Source organism: Phycodurus eques, chromosome 2 (genome assembly GCF_024500275.1).
Source record: "Phycodurus eques isolate BA_2022a chromosome 2, UOR_Pequ_1.1, whole genome shotgun sequence".
Taxonomy (NCBI): Eukaryota; Metazoa; Chordata; class Actinopteri; order Syngnathiformes; family Syngnathidae; genus Phycodurus; species Phycodurus eques.
Window position 1 is genome coordinate 2,267,288 of NC_084526.1, and position 24,356 is coordinate 2,291,643.

General features: G+C 46.4%; 1 protein-coding gene across 1 annotated transcript in view; it reads right to left on the reverse strand.

Moving 5' to 3' along the window:
- The window catches only part of znf536 (zinc finger protein 536), a 179,819-nt gene that overhangs the window by 13,726 nt on the left and 141,737 nt on the right, over positions 1-24,356 (reverse strand). The window contains exon 7 of the mRNA XM_061704916.1: positions 22,430-24,043. Within this exon, the coding sequence (XP_061560900.1) occupies positions 22,430-24,043 (1,614 nt within the window). The remainder of the gene's footprint in view (positions 1-22,429; positions 24,044-24,356) is intronic.

Sequence of the window (24,356 nt, forward strand, 5' to 3'; positions counted from 1 at the left end):
GTCACAAATAACACACATTGGAAATCCGCGCGAGGTGTTCTCCGTGCGTGCAGTGGGAAAAATGACACTTTCATTTTTTTCATATACCAACGTATGGAACTCGGGGGAAAAAAAAAAAAAAAAAAGCTACTTATCGTGGGCGAATTGAGGTCAAACAAGTGACAATTGAGCAAATACAATTCTTGGCTTAAAGCAAACACAATTGATTTATATGGCGAAAAGGTGCAAAAAACTAAATAAAAATAATTATTATTATAATTATTTTGAAAAAGAATATTGATAAAGTGGTTGCATAAGGATGCGGCACCACTTTTATTAATGCTCTCCTGGAAACAATTGAGATTTTCAATTAATAATTCAAGTCAAACACAGAAGTTTAACATAATTACATAATTTTTTCCCCCATAATATTAGTTGAAAAATGACGACCACAAAATAATTTTAGCACTGTACATGACAAGATATTTGTTTTTACATCAGTGTATGAATTTAAAATGATTTTAATAAATTCCTATAGCAATTAAAAATACATTTGGATTTCCGTATATTTAATCATGATAATTACTTCACTTGTGGTAGAATCATAAAACAAAACATCATATGAAAAACTTCTTCAAAAAAAACAACATTTTAATCTGTATTTTTAATATATTAAAATATAGCATTGTAATGATAATGATTGAAATATAAATTCGACATAAAAAATGACAAAACGGTGTATGCAATGTTACACGAGTTGTGGAACCATTAAATAATAAAAAAAAAATATATATATATATATATATTTTTTAAATGAGTGTTTGAGTCCCGACGGTAGTCCGATAACAGACTAAGCTGTCAATCATTTCCGATGTGACAGACAGCTCTACATTGGCTTCTTTTTTTTTTTCCTTCCTTTTTGAAAAGAAAAAAAACAAAACAAAAAAAAAAAGTTAAAATCTCCTTGACAGAAACGTTTGTAATTTTCATCTTTACTGACAAACTGGTTGTAAATGCTAAAGTGCCGACCGGAGGTTAATGGGAGGCCACTTTGTGCCGGTAAACATTTAACATGAATGACTTCATTCTTCTTTCCCGCGCGTGTGAGTGCGGGCGCGCGCGGGCTTCCTGTTTCAGATTATACTCACTGATTAAAAAGAGAATAATAATTTAAAAAAAAAAAAAAAAGTGCCACATTTTTAGCAGCTTTGCGCAGCACATGTTCGGGATTTATGCTTGATAAACGCTTTCAGTTATTTCTTACGTGTGAAAATCATTTCCAGCAGGGCTTGTTTTTTCGCGCGGGGTCTTTTCTTCTTTTTTGTGTGTGTGTGTTTGAACTCTCTCTTTCTGCTTGTACTTTTTAAAACATCGCAGGCCACACGTTCACGTACATATTTAAGAACAACAACGGCGAGTGCACATGTGCGCTGAAGTCTTAGACCACCCTGAGAGTTGTTGTTGTAGAAATGTCACGACCGCACGCAATTACTTCAAAATCTCCAGAAAAATAAACGACAAGGATCTGAACAGTTTACATCCACTTTTATAGACTTAAAGACAATTATGACATTATGAAAGTCTAAATGATGTTGTTCTGATGTTTCAGTCTTTGTTAGGCTTTCCCGGGCTCGTGGTGCCACCATGCTACGCGGCGGCGAAACGGCGACGCGACTACTCACGTCGCGTTTTAATGTCAATGTCAAATCAAAACTCGGGATTGCGGACTATGCTTTGCCGCTCGTTGGCAAAATCAAGCCAATGTAAAAAAAAAAAAAAAAAAAAAAAAAAAAAAAAAAAAACGAGGCCGTAAATGCGCTGATGCAACGTCCCGCTAAGAGTGAGTCGACGCTCGGCATGCTAACCCTCGATGCTAACGAGCCGCTCGCGCCTGGGAATTCGCGTCCACTTTCTTTCCGCGACCAGCTACAGCGTGTCAGTTGCGATCAAATTAGGTCAACTTAAGGAAGAGGGGTACTTTTTACTCATCATCATCACCGCCGTCCTTTGTGCCGACAGGCTCCGTCATTGGTATTGACGGGGCACGAAGAGGACAGATGAAATATTCCTCCTCCAGCGTACAAGGTTTTCCGCCGGGGCCCGGCCGATGCCGTGATTGGGGCTGACGGATGGACGGGGGCCGGCGGTTTTGAAGTGGCTTTGATGAACAGGCGACCGCGGCGGAAGTCGAAGAAAGCAGTCAGGACTGGCGGCGGAGTTTGTTTGAAGTTGACACGACGCCCCCCTTCCCCCTGTGCCACGCAACACGCTCCCCCCCCCCACCCCGCCTAGCGCCTTACCCACTGCCTCCTGCACTTTCCACCCCTTCCGTGTCCTTAAACGCCTCACCAGCGTCTTCCTCCAACTTCCCTTCAGTCTTCCCAGAGTGAGTGTCACTTCGACTTCCTGTTTCCCGCTTCCGTCCCCCGCAGATCTCCCCCCCCCCCCCCCCCCCCGATCTCCCCCCCCCCCCCCCCGATCTCCCCCCCCCCCCCCCCCCCCGAGTCATCACCGTCACCAAGCGTCACCGCCAGACATTTTAGAGATCCGCCGACTCACAATCAGTTGACGACGTTGATGAACCAGGCGCTTCCCGAATGCTAACAACGATGGGATGGATACAAAAAGAAGCTATTTTTCTCCACCTAGGACCACCATTTTGTAATCTTATAACAACTTGCCCTTTCGACGCATTTAACGCCACTGCCCTAATACGGTGGTGCCTTGCGATACGAGTGACCCGACTTATGTTATGTTTTTCCAGATTTGAGCCATCATCGGGCCATCATATTACCCGTTCTTTACAGAGGATAAAGAATACATGCCGGTGAGTGGCAAAGACGACTTACTAAAGCCTGTGCGCTGAAAATGTCCGCTTGCTGCGAAGTGGGAAGCGCTCGTTTCAAGTCGCAACGGGGGGGAGGGGTGGGGGTGGTTGAACAAAAAAAACAGGCTAGTCATTTTGTACAGTAAGTTTTGTCACTCGTAGAATTGAAGACGACAAGGCCGAGGAAGTGTCGAAAAGCAAAAAAAACAAGACTGTGACACGGGGCGTCGATGCGGGTCTTTCGACAGATGGCCTTTGCCGCGTTAACCCGATCGCCACGCGAGCGTCTCCCGCATAAACACTTTTGCCTCAAGCGGGCCTCGGAATTCGCGCGTATCGCTTTACACACAAATTGCGCGTGGCGCATTAACGGGGAGCCCCAGCTGGTGGCGGCGTGCTCCTAAGAGCCCCGCGATCGAGTTACGCTGCCTCTTTTACCGCAAACTTATTAAATGCGAGAAACCACATTATTTTTTTTTTTTTTTTTTTTTCCCAGAGTGTACGTGTAATTATTGTCACACACCTGTGACTCCCCGCCATCCACGGCAGCCGTGATGAGGAGGGATGATGGGTGAGGGTGGGGGCGGGATGGGGGTGAGGGTGGGGTGGGGGGGGGGGGGGCGATGATGATGATGAGGGGGGCTGGATGTCGTCGGGAGCAGCGGGAGTCCTCGTTTCAGGAACGAGGGAGGGAAACAAGAGCGCTTTGCTAATCAGACGCTTTCTGTCGCCGCCGACCTCATCATTCACGCCCACCTGATGACATCACGCGTGAACCGCCATTGAACCGCCATGACAAAAGAACAACAAACAGCAAAGCAGAACATCGAGGCCTAAAAGAGTATTACACACACACACACACACACACACACAAAAATAAGTTGCATTGTAAATCCCAATATGTACTGAGGTTTCCAAAGTGTCCTTGAATGTGGCACTTTGCTTATGTGAAACGTCCAATAGGACTCAATGCAATCTCCCCTCAGGTGGATCACTCCCAAAAAAAAAAAGAAAAAGAAAAAAAAAAAAAAAGGGGGAGCGATGCGAGCGAGCGAGAGCGCTGCCTTATTTTGTCTGTGATGTTTTAATAGAAAGCAGATGGCTTCAGACGCGTTGCCGCACGCCGCCGGTGATCTTTAATATTTTAGAGTGGTCTTTGCTGTAAATATGGCAGCAGCTGTTTCCCCGCACGCTGTAAATTTACAGCATTTTTATTGTTTTTTTTTTCTCCTTTCTTTGACTCTGCATGAGTGGCAGCGATTGGATTTGGTGTAAATTAGAAAAAGGAATACGGGAAAGTGACGGGGTGGGGGCAGGAGGGGCCGGGATGTGTGACTTCCCGCCAGTCGGCCGACTGTTCTCTTATTTTGGCGCGGCGTTGCGTGGAGGTGATATTCAAATGTAAAGTGATATTAAAGTAACGAGCTGATGGAGGCGCAGGAGATAAATGCAATTATTTGCCGAGCGCGCCGTTGGCCGCAGGTTGCCTTCTAATGTCAGCTGTCTGCCAGATGAAGGTGATTGGCATCGGTTTGTGTTTTGGCATTTAAAAAGCGCCGCGCTCCAATATATTTGAAATGCAAATACAGCTGCCGGACGGAGCGAGAGCAAATTATTTATTCAGCTGTTTGTTTCATTAGGGTGCAAAGGCCCTCTCGAAAACCGCTTCCTTTCTTTGTTATAGTTCTTCGGCCAATTGAAGCAACATTTGGAGGGCTTTGCCCGCACTCCCCCCCCCCCCCAAAAAAAAAAAGATCCACGTTATGCAGGTGTGCTCATTGGCACTGTCGCGACGCACAGAATGTTTTGAAAATTCAGCCCCAAAAGACAACGCCACTTCGGAAAATGAAATTCGGCAGGCACGTCTATCGTGAGGAGACCCACAAAAAAAAGTCTCAACGGACCACGCCATGAAAAGACAAATGAAGCCTGCCACGTCGTGTCAATCTGGTTTGGAAATTCAGCTCCGGAAGCCAGTTTAAGTTAGCGACGTGATCTTCGGTAGCCATGTCTACGGCGAGTAGACCCACAGAGAAGTCTGAAGAAGCCACGCCTAAAAAGACACAAGAAGCCATTGCAGACGTGTTGGGACCAATTGGTCCATTGCCAACAGCAACCGAGAGACTTATAGGCGGGGGGGTGCGCTTGAAGCTTTAATTTATTCATCTGTTTGTCTCATTTTTATTTGGATTACAGCACGGCGCGAACCATGACAAGAAGAAAAAAAAAAACTCCACTTTGTGCCTTTATTCTCCGTCTCGGGCTCTTTATGTGCGCCGCCTTTCGTGTTATGTCAACACCGTTCAAATCCGTCCCGTCCGCTCTCAGCTGAGCACATAAAGAACACGAATTTCCATATTCACATGTTATGATTCTTATTAGGCTCAGTGCCGGGCAAACACGCTCTCTCTTTAAACAAACAAGCGAGCGGGAATGTTTGTTTATCCCGCGTAAATATTTGCCCGGAATCGAGTAAGGGATCCCCGTAAGTGAGGACGACGTACAGCAGTAGAAAAGCCGAAGATCACCATCACCTCGCACTTTTCACGCGTTTCATTTCCCCCCACCCCAAACTTCCACAATCTGCTTGTTTCCCGCCTCGCCGGCTTGTGTTCCATTTCCAGCCCCGCCCCCCCCCAACAAGAAAACATGGATGGAAAATATGATTTTCTCTCGCTCTCGTCCCTCCCCGCCCCCCGCGCTCGCTCCATCTCTCTTACGCCACAGTTATTTAAACGTCGATAGCCATTCATCTTCTTTAGAAGGCACTCGTTCTCATATTGATATTTGGATATGATCATTACTCTGCACACGCTAAAGCACACTTTGTAAAAAAAAAAAAAAAAAAAAAAAAAAAAAAAAAAAAAAAAAGTCCGATACTGCAACCTCGGCATTCCAACCCAATAAGACTTTTTTTTTTTCGCTGCAAGAGGCTCTATACTGTCAAATATTTCATATTTATTGTGCAAAAACAAGTACACTCATGTTACAAATATCTATCTATCTATAAATCTATCTATCCTGGGACAGGTTATTTCTATTTACGCTATTTCCCCATGAGTAAATTATAAGTACAAAGAAACCATGCCGGATTCAAAACGTAACAAGAAAAAAGTAATGCACTCCAATACGTTTCGGGTGATCAAAATGTTTGAATTATGGATAGTTTGATGAGTATGGATGTTAAAAGGTGAAAAAATGAGCCCAAAAAACAAAAATAAAAGCGCCTCCGACCTCCTTGGGGAAGGCAAACAATCCTCAAAGTTCGACTTCCTTGCTGTGGCAACCTTTGCAAACTTTGTTGTAGTGCAGATAACGACACAAACAACAGAAAACAAGCCCCTCTTCTCTCTTTCTCAAAAAAAATAAATGAAATAAAATAAAATACATGAGAAACGTGTTAATTTAGCAGCCTGCAAGCAAGTCGGCTCGCTGCTGTTGAGTCTCCAGGTGAGCTGGTGGCACTTTGCAACAAAGCTTCTGTCTCATAAACACACCGTTTGATTTCCTTCGCGTGAGCGTACGCGTGACGACGGTGCCTAACCTGTCGTGCCCTCGTTGAAAACGGCCTCCCGACGACCCGTGCTGAGACGCTAATGACGACATGAAAGCGCCATTATGATTGGAAAACCATATCAATGTTTCATCGCCTCATCATATTATTACACAGAGACAACAAATTGATGGGTAACTCGTTTTGAAATCAGAAATCAAGGATAATGGTTTGCTCAACTATTGTTCAAGTAACTGTAAAAGGGGTTTGGAGGCAAAACATGCTTACAATAGTTCATTGCTATTTATTACATATGAATATTTTGCAAAAAATTTGGAACAGATTTGAGCAAGAATCGTGGAAGTTGACAAACATGATTTGCTTTCGCAGGACACATAAAATGATGTGGCGGGCCGGATCTGGCCCCCGGGCCTTGAGTTTGACACCTGTGGGGCGGATCTGCTCGCCGTTCATTTTGCGAACGTTACGATGCGATCACGAGGTGGCTCACGACAAGACGAGATCTTGGACAAACACGAGGAAGGCGAGGAGAGGGGAGCGGGTGTGGGGGGGGGGGGGCTTTGGGGGAGGTAGGGAGGAAGGAAAGGGGGCGGCGAGGAGGAGGGAGGGAGGGAGGGGGACTGAGAAATAAAGCGTCTCCCATCTGATGAGCAGCTTGTCCATAATACTCCTCGTCCATCCGCTGCCAAGTCTGCTGCCTGATACAGAAACAGCATGCACACGTTTCTGGACAACATTTGCTTCTTGTTCATGCGTTCACGCGCACATGCTCAAAAGTGACATTACATTACAGAGCTGGAAGTGAATAGAGAGAGACAGAGAGAGAGACAGAGAGAGAGACAGAGAGAGAGACAGAGAGAGAGAGAGAGAGAGAGAGAGAAGGGGAAAAAAAAGAAGGATGCGGCCAGCAATTAGAGGACAGATGATGCGGCCATCTTGAGGTCGTTTGTCATGTGTCGGTCTGTGTTGACCTTGCAACAAACGGCGCCCCGTGCGCCGATATCATCTTTTATGATGAAGGAGGAGGAGGAGGAGGAAGAGAGTGTTGTTGTTGTTGTTTTTTTTTAACCACTAAAGACAACATGAATGTCTTCCATTTGTGCACCGCCGCTTTAAGAATCCCACACATGGATTTGCATCGCAGAATGGTTTGAACGATCCGCCGGAGCGTTACGGTGTCGCGTTGAACGAGTGACGTGGCAACAGGAGGAATAAATGGAAGGATGGAGGGATGAAAGACGGAGGATTGGGTCGGGCCAAAAACTGCGATGGAAGATGGGAATTCACGATAGAGGAGTCACGACAGATGGAGAATAGAAGTGATAGAGGATGGAGAATGATGGAAGATGGAGGGATGGAAAAGACGGGTTGCACAAGTGATGAAGGGAGGGAGTAATTAGCGTGAGAGATGGGGTGATATAGGGTGGAGGTGAACAAGGGTGATGGAGGGATGGAAGGCAAGGGGGGTAGAGATGGAGTGATGAAAGAGGGACAGATGTGGAGGGGTGGAGAATGAAAAATCGAGTGATGGTATGATAGATGGGACTGAGAGGAGGAGATGATGGTGGGTGGATGGATGGATGGATGAAGGAAGGCGGTCGATGTGCGAGTGAATGAGTGATGAGGAAACAGAAGATGGACAGATGCAGTGGGGGAATGAGAGATGGCGTGGTGAGGGATGGATGGCAGGCAAGAATGGAGTGATGGATGGTAAAGTGATAGAAGGAGACGTGGGTGACGATGGAGTGATGGCCGATGAAGTGAAAGACGACGGAGTGACGGAAGATGTAGAGATAAGAGGATGGCGAGATGTAGTGAGGACTGAAGGGAAGAGATTGATTGACACGAGATGGAACGTCGTGGGTGATAAAAAGTGATAGAAGAACGGAGCGAAGAAGTGATGGAAGTGACAGAAGATGGGGAGAGAACGTGACGGGATGACGAAGGGATAGAACATCGCCAGAAGTTGTGATGTACGGTCAAAAAATGGAGTGATGAAAGATGGCAGAAGTTGGAGAGATGATCACAAAGTTAGAGAAGATACAGGGATGGCGCGATGACGGAGCGATGAAACGATGGCGACAGAGTGACAGAAGATGGAGGGATGGTGATCAAAGGAGCGATGAAACGATGGCGACAGAGTGACAGAAGATGGAGGGATGGTGATCAAAGCGGTGGAAGATGGAGAGATGTAGTGATGGATGGTACAAGATGGAGTGACGCAAGACGGGGACGGTCGGCTTCTCTGTGGTGTTACAAAAGCTCGTCCAAGCCATTGTTTAGCGCAGTTAGCTTGTTTGTTAGCGTGAGGTAGCCCCGCCCCCGTCGCCCTCAAAACCAAAAAACGCTTCCTTTTTGGGAATGAGCGGGGATGAGGTTTCACATTAAAGGAGATTTATCTTAAAGTACGCTTCTAATCCCCCGCTTTTAATCCCGACACCCTCCCCCTTTCCTCTCGCGGTGCCGGAATCTGGCCGTCAACCTCGCCGTGGCCTCGCAAGGGAGATTCCGCCAACTGCGTGACATTCCTATTATCGGCAGGATTCCGAACTCCCAGAGGCAATAGCGGAGCGCGAGACTCTTCGCGGGGAAAGGTTCAAATGATACGAGGATTCTCGACCCAACGAGAAGAGCGCGATATTTTCGGCGCCGCGCTTTCCTCCGAGCCCCGCGCTCTTCATTTCACGAGGATAGCCAACCTCGCAAGAAAAGCAGGTTCGACGAGAGCGACGACGGAAATGGCGGCGGCGGCGCCGGAGCCAGTATCTCGCCGCCGTCCGCTGCAAGCTGCTCAGGCGAGGAAGCATATGGCCCGCGCGACCACCGCGGCCCACTTCATGAATATTTGATTCACAGGGAAAACGGCGCACATTCGTTTCAGAATGTCTTTCCGAGACGCTGCGTTGACAACGCTCGGGAATCAGAGAGTCAGTCGGAGCGGGACAAAAAAAAAAGTTGTTCCGGTGGGAACAAAGAGGTGCAGTGTTTGCGGGGACGCTTACTGTACCTCTCATAATTCCCATGAAAGCATATCTCTCTTAAAACGGACGATTCATGTTACTGCGAACGCGCCGCGGAGGTCCTTCCCATCCGGGAAATTCTAATCCCGCCCGTAATGACCGGCAATCTGCTGGCCTTTTGTGCGCTTTCTAACGACGGCCACATTAATTTTTTTGCTAATGACGTAAAGCATCACAAAGCGAGCTTTTGTGCGTCGAGGTCGGCTGTTGCCCACTGAAAACGAGGTTATATGTGATTATTAATCTGATTAAAGTGGATTGCTGGAGCCTGCCTGCTGTTTAACGAGGCTTCGGGTTTAAAAAAAAAAATTCAATCAAAAGCAGCCATTGTTTTAGCGCATCCAGGATGTCGTTTCTAAAGATGACTTTTCCCCCTCGCATCCTTCCTGCAGGACGAGCTTGGGCCACGTAACCTCGCTAATCCTGATTAAAAGCGATCCACAATTAAAACTGTGCATATGCTGATCCATTTTTGGATTACTTTTCAATTCCAACTCAACCTGCCTGAAACGCTAACCAGTCAACGTTCATTTGAGCGTATGTCAGGAGTCGCTGCTGTTTACACATGAGTCCCGTAGGTGGCGGTAGCGGTCAGAACACAAACGACGAAGCAATACCATCGACTGAATCGCTCGTGACAGGAAGTCCACGCTAACTAACTTACAGTGAGGCCGCAACTGGACTGCTCCAGACGTCGTTAACGCATCAAATTATCTGAATACGTCTCGTTTTGGTTCTGACGTTGTTTTGAGATGACATAGGTGGAACGTCTCAAGTCACAGCACGCTTGCGTTGAGAGCAATTGTAGCCTGCGCTCGCTATGTCACGCGTCACATGATCTCAATGGGTGCATCTCCAACAGCTGTGGGAATGTGCACTTTGGGGAGTTTTGTCGAAAAGGCACAGGCGAATAAAGGTTTACCGTATGAGATCACAGACCAGACTTCTGAAACAACACGAATTCATCCTGACGATTGGACGACTAATCAGGAGCTGCCAGTCGTTTCTGTGTGAACGACGAAGCCTGAAATAGGAAAAAAAAAAGCGAATCGAATGGGGTGTAATTGGCACACTATGGCGATCTTAAAAAAAAAAAAAAAAAAAAAAACAGCCGTTAAAAAGATGCAGTTGTTCGGATTCTGTCGTTGGGATTTGCGGCGCACTGGCGTTTTACATTTTTTGTCAGTGCTAATGATATTATTAACGTCTTTGTGTGCATGCTCGCTATTCGTGTTTTATTCCCTCCTGGTTTCCACAATCCTCCTCCCCTTCCCGAACCTTCCGTGCTTCTCCGCAACTTTGTTTACTTGACTTATTTATGTGCACCTCGCCGGTGTCGGATGTCGGAATCAAACGTCCCGATTGAGCAAGTGGTCGTGATAACGCTCGGCGAAGTCGGCGTATTTGTCCTTAATTGCCACAGAGCGCTTCAAAGTGTGTATAGCGGTGTATGTTTTTCTGTTTGCATCAACGCCGCCGCACGCCGCCATTGATGTGGAATAACACGGGAAATAAAAGTTGACATAGTTTCTTGGTTTTCACCCACCCACCTCCTGCTCCCTCTGCTGTGCGCAGCATAGTTTTTTATATACGTGCGCTTTTTTTCCTTGAAGTGGCGTCGTCGGCGTCTCATTACGCGTAAGTGTCGTTATTACCCCCGACGCTCGGCGGCTGCCTCGCGAGCGTCGCTCTCCGCTAGTCGAGCCGGCTTTACGAGTACGATTCCTCCGGGGCGCCTTCCTCCTCACATCTCGGGGGGGCGCCTGGGGACGGGGAAGGCGGCATCCTTAAGAGGATGGCGTCAAAGTGAACAAAGTCTCCAGGAGTCGGCGAAGAAACGAAACAAACAGCAAACTAACGAGACGGCAAGCAGAGATCATGTCAGATATATCGGGTTGGAAGGCCAATTTATGAGCCATTTCTTCATGTTTGGCAGCATCCGATGCCGTACGCGGCGGTATTTGTGTGTATGTGGGAGCGTATACATAAAAGAAGTGCACACACAATCTAATCTTGAGCTTCCCGGGAAGCTCCCACACTATCTCTTCCACCCCCCCCACCCCTCCTTGCGGAATAATGAATAGAATAATTGTCGCGGAACTTTGCTGTCCTCGCCGGCGTAACTGGATCCAGGCTTTCCAGGTAGCACCATGTGGCCGTTGTCGCCGCAGAGGTTTTGAAAACGGTGAGATGAAAGCCAGCAACAGGTATGCCTGAATGGCAAACAATCGGTGAAGGGAATCTCCAGTGTGACTGCGCGGTTTTATCCTGATGTCAGGCCAGGCAGCGGATCGCATCGCAGCCTCCAGACGGCTTAATCACTCCACCGCCCTCCCTCTCTCTTCCCCCAACCCGCCCGGCAAAGATGAGGCAGAGAAGACAAGTGTGGGAAGTTCCCACCGGGAACGGAGGGTCCGCAGTTTGGACCGGCGCTCCGGATCCGCTCCCCTCCGCTCGGCCCTCCGCGCGGATGCCGGTCAAACTCCGGTGAAAGTTGTAATCTGGTTAAGCTGTTTATGAGACCCTTTGCCAACCCGCAATTCAATTTGCAGCCAGTAAACGGTTTAAGGGGGCGGTCTGCTCCGGCAGCGGTCGCGACTTTGACATTCTCGCTCCCGTGACAGGTCACCACTTTCATCTTGACGTGCACATGAGGCCAGCGTTCGACTCGGGGCGCCACCAAAAGTATCTTTGAACAGCAACAAATCTGAATGCTCAAGACTCACGCTTGTTTTCTCATAATAAACACAATCATCTTCTGATTCTTATTCATATGTCTGGACTTGGAATGTACCTCCTGCAATTCTTTCCCTCTTCGCTTCTAAAGAGGGAAATAATTTAATTTTTGACCCCCAAACTATATTTTATGAACCAAGCTAAGACCAAAAATAGGCTTCAACGAGCGCCCATTACTCTAACTTCAAGCCTCGAGACAACAATTCCACTTCAGCAATCAGTCGAGAGGTGCCAACTGCACTTTTAACTCGGAGCTAAGACTACAGTTACCTTTAAACACCAATTACCCTTCAACTTGGAGCTCAGAGACACACATTACCCTTTAAACTCCAAACGTGGAGACACCAACTACCCTTTCACGTCGAGTTTGGACATTACATAAAAAAAGATAGTAGACGAGAATCACCATTCAACTCTGAGCTAAGAGACAACTTCAAATACTTAGAACTTTTAACAACCCTCTCACTCCATGCTTTGGCATGACAATTACCCTTTCACTTTTACAGACCTTTAACTCTGAGCTAAGAGATGCCAATGAGCCTTTAACTAAGTTAAGACGCCAAATACTCAACCGACACTCGGAGCTACGATGCTCCCCTTTAATTTTAACAAACCTTAAAGTCAGAACTAAAGCACACCATTTAACTGAGCTAAGACACAAAAGCGACTCGTCAACTACCCTCAATCTTTTACAAACCTTTTACTCTGAGTTCAGAGCTGTCAAATACCAATCAGGGAGACAATGACAAACCTTTAAAGAGAGAGACAAGCTCAGATACACCCAATATGGTTTATTTTATTTGAATTAAAACATCTTTGAGTCTGAGCTAAGAGATGCCAGTTACCCATAATTATTACGACACCAAATACTGATCAAAGAGACATCAAATACCCTAAAATGTCATATTGAGAGACCAAATACAAAGATGAGACACATCAACTACCCTTTCACTTAAGAGGCCGAACACTGAGCTAGTAGACGACTACTTCTCTTCTGTATTAAACAGCTCTTTATCTATCCGCTAAAATACACCACCTACCTTTTAACGTCATGTTAAGACACCAACCACCGATGTAACAGACAAAAGCCGTTAGATACAACACTTTACCTCCAATCTAAGACACAAACTAACCATCAAATGTCCTTAAACTTGAAGTCAATATACCAAATACCAAGCTAATCCTCTTTAACATCAATTACCCCGTAAACATGGAGTTACTATAAGAGACACTGCCTATCCGCTAACTTCCATTAAGACACAAAATACAGAGCTAAGAAACATCAACTATCGCTTTGACTTGGGGGCTAAGAGACGCAGCCTACACTTCAACTTCCAATATGTCACCAAATACAGATCTAAGGAACATCAACTACCGCTTTGACTTGGGGGCTAGAGACGAAGCCGACTCTTTAAGTTCAACAATCCTCCAAGTCAGAGGCTTTTACCTTGAAACTCAGAAACATCAACGGCCTCTTTTCACTTTGACTTAAGATGCTGACTACCGAGCTAGTACATCAACTACTCCTTTTAACTCTGAGCTAAGAGACGCCCATTAGCCTTTAACGCGAAGCTGAGAAACATCAACGACCCTTTCACTTAGACTTAAGATGCCGAGTGCTGAGCCAGTTGACGACAACTACCCTTTAAGTCAAATGCACAAGCTGAGCGACGGCTGGCTGCTCTTTGTGAGCGTGTCATCACAAGACAAGTGAGGAGTGACTGAAGGTTGGCGGCATCGAAGCTGGCAAAGGGAACAAAGGTTCTTGTAACAAAGGCACTCGGGTGTATAATCATACGCACACACTCTACGTGCACTACAAGTAGAGTCTTCACTCAACATGGAGAAGAAAGAGTGAAGCGAGGAAATGGAGAGCTAACCCGTCTTTAATGCAAACGACCGTGACGGGTCCGCCTGGATCTTTGGTACTTCTGCGAGATCCTCTAGATCAGTGGACTAAGGACCAACTGCATTAAAAACAAGAGGAGCACTTACTCTACAAAACATTATGCGTCCAAATGTAGAACAAGAGTTCAGAATTTCACAACTGATCTTCTTCGTCTCTCTTTATTTTTTTGTATCTTTTCTTGAGGTTTTTTTTGTGTGAGTATCTTTTTATAAGGTGGATTACCACCAGGAAATGACAAAACCCACAGAAAAACAGAATATTCCCTCCAAAATGGCTGACTACTTCATGGTTCACACACAAGTTCTATTTTGATTTTTTAATGTGTCCTGTAATGATGAACATGCGTGCAGAATTTTGTACCGGTAGCAGTTGCTAAAAAAAAATTTCGAGGGAGTTTGTTCTTGGAAATAGCCGGAACCTGTGAGCCAAAATGGCTGACTATCGACATAAACTTTCAGATGTACTTCAACGAGTCGAAAACAATACGCAGCGCGCAGGTGAGATCTCTGTCAAGCTCATTAGTAAACACACTGGTGTCTCCGAACTCCACCCATTTCAACCTGTCAGAGCATTGTGTGTGTGTGTGTGTGTGTGACAGCAAGCACATTCATGGTAATTAACCACCTGATGAGGATGATATTGGCAATTATCAGGTTTTGCTTTATCACAAGTTTGAAGTGTGTGTGTGTGCGTGTGTGCGTTGGTGTGACTAAAAATGCGCAGGTGTGTACGCTTAAGGTGCAAAGACAACAGCGGTGAAAAAAAACGAGGTGTGGTGCGAGATTGGAGTCAAGCTGTGAGCGCACAAGTTGGCTGATCGCACATGCCGAGATTGATTGCTTCAGTCTGAGAGTTTTTTCCGACGTTCACCAAGTTTTTTTTTTGCCAAGCACTCCTCACCGCTGCAACATTTTAGTTGATCGGTGAAGTGAAAAGTGAATATCTTTAACACTTGTAACTGGGCGTGAATCACATTGCATCACAATTGGAGCCAATTGAATCGCATTTGAATTGGAACAAATCACATCACATTAAAATTGTAACCTACCGCATTGAAATTGTAGTGAAGTGAATTGTATGGTATCAAAATTGTATCACGACAAAATTGTCATAAATCGTATGGTATGAAAATCATATTGAATCATAATTAAAGTGAACTGTATGGTATCAAAATCGTATTTTATTACATCACAATTAGAGTGAATCATATTGCATCGCATCGTATCATCACATTGTACAGGTATTTCATCGTAATCGTAGTAAATTGTATCAAACCATAACTTTCGTGAATTGTATCATCAAATTGTATTGTACTGTAATTGGAGTGGCGGCACGGTGGCCGACTGGTTAGAGCGTCAGTCTCACAGTTCTGAGGACCCGGGTTCAATCCCGGGCCCCGCCTGTGTGGAGTTTGCATGTTCTTCCCGTGTCTGCGTGGGTTTTCTCCGGGCACTCCGGTTTCCTCCCACATCCCAAAAACATGCATAAATTGGAGACTCTAAATTGCCCGTAGGCATGACTGTGAGTGCGAATGGTTGTTTGTTTCTATGTGCCCTGCGATTGGCTGGCAACCCTTTCAGGGTGTACCCCGCCTCCTGCCCGATGACAGCTGGGATAGGCTCCAGCACGCCTGCGACCCTAGTGAGGAAAAGCGGCTCAGAAAATGGATGGATGGATGTAATTGGAGTGAATCGTATCCATATCCCATTACAAATTTGGGTGAATCGTATCACAACACAGTATTTAGAGTGAAGGGATTGTATCCTCTCGTACTTTAAGTGAATCTTATTGTGAACAAATCATATCTTATCACATGGGAATTGGAGTGAATAGTATCGTATCCAAATTGGATTGAACAGCAACGAATTTGGAGTGAACCATATTGTTCAACACCATCTTACCTGAACTCCTTTCACCAAGCTTCTCCAGCTCAGCGTCTCGCCTGCCATCTGCCAGTGGATTTACAGCTTCCTGACGGGCAGGACACAGCAGGTGAGGCTGGGGGAGGCCACCTCATCCACATGCAGCATCAGCACTGGGGAACCCCAAGGTTGTGTCCTCTCTCTGCTGCTCTTCTCTGTCTACACGAACGACTGGACCTCAACGCACCCGGATGTCAAACTCCTGAAGTTTGCAGATGACACCACTGTCATCGGCCTCATCAAGAACGGTGACGAGTCTGCATATCGACAGGAAGCTGAGCGGCTTGACCTGAGGTGCGGCCGACACAACCTGGAGCTGAACACGCTCAAAACTGTCGAGATGAGCGTGGACTTCAGGAGGCCTCCTTCGCCACAGCTGTCCCTCACGCTGTCCAGCTGCCTTGTGTTAACCGTCGAGACCTTCAAGTTCCTGGGAATTACAGTCTCTCAGGACCTGAAGTGGGCGATTAACATCAACTCCGTCCTCAAAAAGGCCCAGCATAGGATGTACTTCCTGCGGCTTCTGAGAAAGCACGGCCTGCCACAGGAGCTGCTGAGGCACAGCGGTCATGTGTTCTACCATCACAGTCTGGTATGGTGCTGCTACAAAAAAGGACAAACTCCGACTGCAACGGACAATAAAAACTGCTGAAAAGATTGTGGGGACCCCTCTACCCACCCTTGAGGACTTGCACGTTGCCAGAACTAAGACAAGAGCGTGCAAAATCCTCTCCGACCCTCCGCATCCCGGTCACCGGCTCTTCCGGCTCCTTCCCTCAGGTAGGCGCTACCGATCAATGCAAACTAGAACTAACAGACATTCCAACAGCTTCTTCCATCTTGCAAACAACTTCTTAAACAGCTAACTTACAATCTTATCACATCGGAATCGTAGTTGGGGCAAATCGTATCATAAAATTGCATTGTATTGTAATTGGAACAGATTGCATTGCCTTATAACAGGGAGTGAATCATATTGTCTAAATTGTGTAAACCTCTAAAACAAGTCACATCATAATTGGAGTGAATCGTGTTGCATCGTAATTGGAGTGAATCATACCGTATCATTTATCGCGTAATAATTGGAGTGAATCGTACCGCATTGTAACTGAAATGAAGGAAATCGTAATTGGAGTGAATCAAATTGGATTATTATTGGAATGAAATGTATCTCATCACAATCAGAGTAATATGCAATAATTTTATTGAATTGAATTGCATCGTAATCAAAGTGAATGGTATCATACCACATTGTTAAAATGTTACTTAAAACTGTATACTGTACAGTTAAAAATGCTTGATAATGACTCTGGATACCTTATTTGCGATTTACATTATTTTCTGTTGGAAATGTGAGTTTAAATTTGACTTCCTATCCAGTAATGGGCATTGAAGGCGTGGCACGTCTTTGACGTTCTTTTAAATCACGAGGCTCGGCGTGTGAAAGCTATCGATCGCTATCGATTGTGCCACGCAACAGCCTGGCGAGTTAGAAGCGCGTCTGAGACTTCGGGGCTCGCTGTTAATCACTTTTATTGATAAATGGGATTCCTGGGCCACTTAGGCAGTTGCACTATAGTTTAGCACTTCAGCGCCACAAATGCGGGTAAACACTTGCACTTTCGTGTACGTAGAAAGTGACGCCAACCCCCCACCCACATAGAGTGCCATAAGACTTGAAGATGGATTGACAGCCTATTTGCATTCAAAAATGAAAGAAAATTGAGATTTCTTGAGGCGCTTTCTCACAGGGATACCGCAAATTTCGTAAATCAACAGTCAGAACAGAACATTCATCAGCTGGTGCCTTTAACACAAAATCCAGTGCTATTACGTCGAGTTGGCGCTTTCACACAGCCTACATTGCATCCTACAATCAAAGAGATCACTTTTAATGATCCTCAAAGATGCTTTAGAATTGCACGCATTACTCATTCTCTCCACAGTCACACCTGGCGGTATTAATCTACTTGGGGTCATTGCTGAATGTGGGGTGTTCTGGCTTTCCGTTTTTTCCTTTCACACAGACGTTACCTCACCTCTGTTTCTACCTCGCGAGCCGGTAAGTTTCGGTGCCGACTTCAACATCGCCCATTCCGTGTCGGTACCGTTTAAAATGGCTGTCGGACAGACAACTGCTTTCAACAAGCGGGAGAAGAGAGACGTGTTTTTAGGTCAATTCCAAGATGCCACCCCGCCTCCGTTACATCAGGTCTTGTTAGGATGAACAACAGCAAATTTAGAGTGTAGTATCTTAAGGTCAGAATGCCGAAGAAAATATGCCACAAAGGCCTTTATTACGCAGGCTTATCGACAAAAGGTCAAACATTCCTAATTCCGCCTACATGCTCGTCATGGCACACAAAGGAAAAGCTTGATGAGCTGGAATATTGAACATGTTCAGTGTACGGAACCAGCAGGAATGTATACATGTTAGCATTATAAGAGTGAGATCCTTGACGACAGACCATCTGTTGTCACTCAAAAAGGTCACAGGATGCTAATTCCTGTATCATTAATATTCGTCGTAAAGTCATCTCAGGGTGGACTCTTGTCCGATTCATGGAGCGAAACAATGCATCTTTTTATATTTGCAGTATCAGTAAGTATATTTATTTGAACATGCTGAACGACTGCTTAGAACATCTTCACAGTTCTGAGGACCAGGGTTTAAATCCCGGCCCCGCCTGTGTAGAGTTTGCATGTTCTCCCCGTGCCTGCGTGGGTTTTCTCTGGGCATTTCGGTTTCCACCCACATCCCAAAAACATGCGTGGTAGGTTGATTGACGACTCTTAAATTGCCCGTAAGTGCGAATGGTTGTTGGTTTCTATGTGCCCTGCGATTGGCTGGCGACCGGTTCAGGGTGGACCCCAGCCTCCCGCCCGAAGATAGCTGGGATAGGCTCCAGCACGCCCGCGGCCCTAGTGAGGATAAGCGGTAATGTGAAATTAGTCATATGATTACTATTGTCGATGAATTTTGGACCAACATTGTATATTTTCCACATGAAATCCATGTGGTGATATTCACTTCTTCCATCTGTTGCTGCAATCAAGACAAAATCCCACATGTCCCACTAGGAGCTCACAAGTTTGAAACTCATGAAATTGCTTTCTGAATACATTTTTTCAAATTGTTTTTTAAAGGCTTCTTCATGGCCAATCCACCAATTGATCATCAAACTTTGATGACATGCGGTGTCCACATTACAGTACAACCCCAATTCCAATGAAGTTGGGACGTTGTGTTAAACATAAATAAAAACAGAATGCAATGATTTGCAAATCATGTTCAACCTATATTTAATTGAATACAGTACAAAGACAAGATATTTAATGTTCACACTGATCAACTTGATTGTTTTGAGCAAATAATCATTGACTTAGAATGTTATGGCTGCAACACATTCCAAAAAAGACAGGTGGCACAAAAGACTGAGAAAGTTGAGGAATGCTCATCAAACATCCCACAGGTGAACAGGCTCATTGGGAACAGGTGGGTGCCATGATTGGGTAGAAAAGGAGCTTCCCTGAATTGCTCAGTCATTCACAAGCAAAGATGGGGCGAGGTTCAAGTTCGTGAGAAAATAGTCGAACAGTTTATGGACAATGTTCCTCAACTCAATTGCAAGGAATTTAGGGATTTCATCATCTACGGTTCATATCATCATCAAAAGGTTCAGAGAATCTGTAGAAATCATTGCATGTAAGCGGCAAGGCCGAAAACCAACATTGAATTCCCGTGACCTTCGCTCCCTCGGCACTGCATCAAAAACCGACATCAATCTGTAAAGGATATCACCACATGGGCTCAGGAACACTTCAGAAAACCAATGTCAGTCAATAACAGTTTGGCGCTACATCCGTAAGTGCAACTTGAAACTCTACTATGCAAAGCAAAAGCCATTTATCAACAACACCCAGAAACGCCGCCGGCTTCTCTGGGCCTGAGCTCATCTAAGATGGACTGATGCAAAGTGGAAAAGTGTTCTGTGGTCCGACGAGTCCACATTTCAAATTGTTTTTGGAAATTGTGGACGTCGTGTTCTCCGGGCCAAAGAGGAAAAGCGCCATCCGGACTGTTATGGACGCATCTGTGATGGTATGGGGCTGTGTTAGTGCCAATGGCATGGGTAACTTACACATCTGTGAAGGCACCATTCATGCTGAAAGGTACATACGAGTTTTGGAGAAACATACGCTGCCATCCAAGCAACGTCTTTTTCATGGACGCCCCTGCTTATTTCAGCAAGACAATGCCAAAGCACATTCTGCGCGTGTTACAACAGCGTGGCTTCGTAGTAAAAGAGTGCGGGTACTAGACTGGCCTGCCTACAGTCCAGACTTGTTTCCCATTGAAAATGTGTGGCGCATTATGAAGCATAAAATACGACGACAGAGACCACGGACTGTTGAACAGCTGAAGCTGCACATCAAGCAAGAATGGGAAAGAATTCCACTTACAAAGCTTCAACAATTAGTGTCCTCAGTTCCCAAACGTTGATAGAATGTTGTTCAAAGAAAAGGTGATGTAACCCTGTTGTAAACATGACCCTGTCCCAGCTTTTTTTGGAACGTGTTGCAGACGTAAAATTCTAAGTTCATGATTATTTGCTAAAAACAATCATGTTGATCAGTTTGAACATTAAATATCTTGCCTTTGTAGTGTATTCAATTAAATATAGGTTGAACATGATTTGCAAATCATTTTATTCTGTTTTTATTTGTTTAACACAACGTCCCAACTTCATTGGAATTGGGGTTGTACATGCTGCAACAGAGGCATAAATAAATAAATAAAAAAAAGCTTCACAATTTAGCATTGCCCATGTGTCTAGGACACCTGCTTGTGATTGCATTAACACAGCAAAAAAATGGCCAGCATAGAGCCTAGAAGGTTAAATGACAATCAAACCTGACAACATGTGCCACCATGATGTTTTATGCCCCGCGTTTAAAGCAGCAACACAAGTTTGCAATGTTTTTCCTTCCGTCCGGAGACACTAAGGCGGCGGCTCTAAAGTGCACGAGAGCCCAGTAAAAAGTGTAAAAAGAGACAAAGAGAAAAACGATTTCCTTGCCGGGTCTCGGGGAGCGGCTGTAACCCGAGCACAATCATGAAAGCTGGCAGTTCATTTTTCACAGGGTCATACATCGACCAGTCTTATAAAGTAATGGGCTTCTTCTGGGAGGCGGCTTTATGAACACTGAGATAGTTAGGAGACATGCGGAGGAGCTCCAGGTCCTGCTCGGACTTGCGCCGGGTTATTCCCTCCTGGTGGCGTGCGAGGGAGGCGCTGCTCCCGGTAATATCAACACGTAATAAAGATTAATCTGTTGCTGGGCGCCCCACTGATTACTCCTCAACTTGCTTGAAATAAGACTGAAATCACTTCAGAGACGTTCCCGGGACCTTCTGTGGGTGTCAGTGTCTTTGCTGCCCGGAAACTGAATTTACCTTTCAGACACGAGTCTTGATCACTTTTTCTTTGTGCTTCTTTGATTGGATTTAAACAACATGTTTCAAGTCAGACTTTTTGCTCCCATACTTTGGACATACTGGACATCAGGGCAGCAGAAAGAGACAAAACAACGCAAGACATCAGATATCCTGAGATTGGAATCAGACAACTCATCCAAATGGGATCTGTATCGGATATCTGCCAATGTAACTGCGACATAAACAGATTGGATCTACCCTCTCAATGCGAGCCTGACGTCATCGGAACACACCACCGATCAATAATTTCCAGATATCTACGGAAACTAAACACAATGAAAGAACGCTTGTAAATAAAAAAGTACAACAAAAGCAGAGACAATCTCGTCTAATCTAATGGGTGTGTGTCTTTTGACATTTGGCTCCCGGGTGGCAAAATTTGAAGATGCGTCAAGACAGCATGAAGAGAAAATGAACACGCATGGAATCGGATATCATAAGATGGGAATCAGACCTTTTTCAAAATGTGATATGAACCTGATATATGCGGCGGAATGGACAGATCGGATCTACCTCGTTGATGAGAGCCTGACGTCGTCAGAATACGCAGATTGGTGACCCATACACGCCCACGCCTATTCAAATTTCACCAATAAACACAAAGTGAAAGCGTAGACCATTAAACCTTGTTGAGTGTCTGGTCTTTGCTGTGGGATAACTCGATCACTTTCAGATGTGGGCCTTTGGGACTCTTCTGGATTTGACTGGCTTTACCATGCATGCTTTAGGTGACAAAATGTGGATTTATTTATTTTTTGCTCCCAATCAGCACAATTTGGAAATGCGTACAGACAAAAGCGCGCATGAAATAAGATAACCTGAGATCAAATGTGACATGAAGCAGATATCTGCAGCGGAAACGGACAGACTGGATCGACCCCGTTGATGCCAGCCTGACGTCATCGGAATTCACAGATCAGTGACATATTTACACCGAGGTCTGCACACGTATTGTCATACGTAATGTAATTGTAAAGACTTTGTGTTTCCTGTGGGGTGTGAGAAAGCAGTTCAGGACTCACCGGGTGCGTCAGGCCTCTTCACGTTGAAGGCCGGCAGGTTGTCGCCTCCGTAGGCTCGGAGCACGGACATCATGTTCATCTGCTGCTCGGCCTTCAGAAGTCCCGGTGGGGTTTCGGATTGGGGCAGGAGGTTGAGGCCTTGCTGCCAAGGCTTCTCCAGGGACAACATTTGCTTCTGGTTTTGCTGGAAAAGCGGCGACGTCATGGCTGAGGACGAGGCGACCAAAGCATCTTGCAGCTGCTTGTGGTGGTTGTGGACGTGGTCCGGTGCCGGACTTCCTTCTTCCTCTCGATCCATGTCGTCATCTCGCTCCTCATCCTCTTCGGCAGGCTCCCTCTCCCGCTGCTCCTCGTCGGAGTGATTTTGCCCTCGTTTGGGCGTGGCAGACGGGTTGTCGCCGGTGACGCGCGCCTCTGATTTGACAACCTCGTCATCGGATCCGACCTGCTCCTCGTCGGGTTCTTCACAGGAGCTCCTTTCGCCAACTTGGTCATCCCCAGCCAAAGACGCTCCTCTGAAGGCCTTCCCTGGAAGTTCCAGTCCCTGCTCAGTGGCAGCCATGCAGCCTTGGAGAGCCTGGGCCGCCCCGCGGGGGGATCCATCATACAAGCCGCCGAAGCGCCTGTAGAAGTCGCTCTGGAAGGGGTTGTAGGGCTGGTCCATGTGGTTGATCCAGCCCACCTGGCTCCTTTCTCCGTCGCCGTCTTTGTCTGAAAGCAAACTCTTGATGTTAGGAGAAGTTTCTTCATGTACTTCCTTCCCCATTTCGGCCCTCTGCACCTGGGCCTGACCCAGATGGTTGGCCTGGAGGTGAAGGGCCATGAGCTCCAGTGACGCAGTGGAGAAAGAGCAGAAGAGGCAGCCGTGCCACACCACGTTGTCATGGATGGTGACAGAGGAGCCGGGGAGAGAACCGGATCCAGACTCCGGCCGGACCGACACCGACAGATCCAGCGGCTCAAACTGGGAGCCGGGTTTTCCGGATGCTGGATTCTGTTTGGCCTCGAGTTTCTCATCTCTGTCCTGGTCTGCCAGGGCTGCTCTCTTGGCTCTGGGCTCTCCGTTATCGTGGTAGGACTGGGGGGCTTGGATCTGGACTGGATTATGGTTGTCCTTCATGTCTTTCTTCATGGAGCTGAGGACAAAGTTGTCCATGAAGGCCTGCAGGGAGCCTTGGAAGTGAACTCCATTTCCCATCATGCTTTGGTATGCCCGGCTCAGATCGGAGAAGCTGGCAGGACCATCTGCGGAAACCGAGGATGCGTGGCCGTCGTTGGCCTTCATGTTCTCGGTGATGGCATCGAAATGGCGATCCCCGCGGTCATTTGCCGCCACGACGCCAGCGGACGCCCACTGATGTGGCAGCAAGGGCCCCGCCCTGAAGTCCAAGTTGGGGGGGATGCCTTTAAAGACATTGCGCAGAACGTCGGGGCGGGCAAAGACGCCGCCGCCCATCGCCTTCCCGTGGTCGTCCTTGTGGTCCGACGAGGGGGCATGCGGAGGGGCGGCCGATCCGTTCTGGCGCTCACGGTGGTGGCGCTCCAGGTGGTACTTGAGACTGGCGGACTGGGTGCCGGCGTAGTCGCAATGAGGGCAGCGGTAGGGCTTCTCTCCTGAGGGAAAGAGCGGAAGAGCGAATCATTAACCTGATTATTAGCGGCTGGATATCCAAAAGCTATTTGCTGGAGCAGGAACGCCGACCCGAGGGTCATGTCACCTCCCCGGAGGAGGAAAAGGAGGTCAGAGCGCCAAATGAAACACATTTCATTATCGCGGATAACAAAAGAGGATGTTTCAACAGCGGTTTGCAAACCTTTTTTCAATCATGTAACCCCTTGGGAATGTTTTTTTTTCAGCCAGAAAATTGATTAGAACATATCTTCATTTATATTTTGTAGGCTGTTTTCTCCTTTCTCGGTCTTCGTC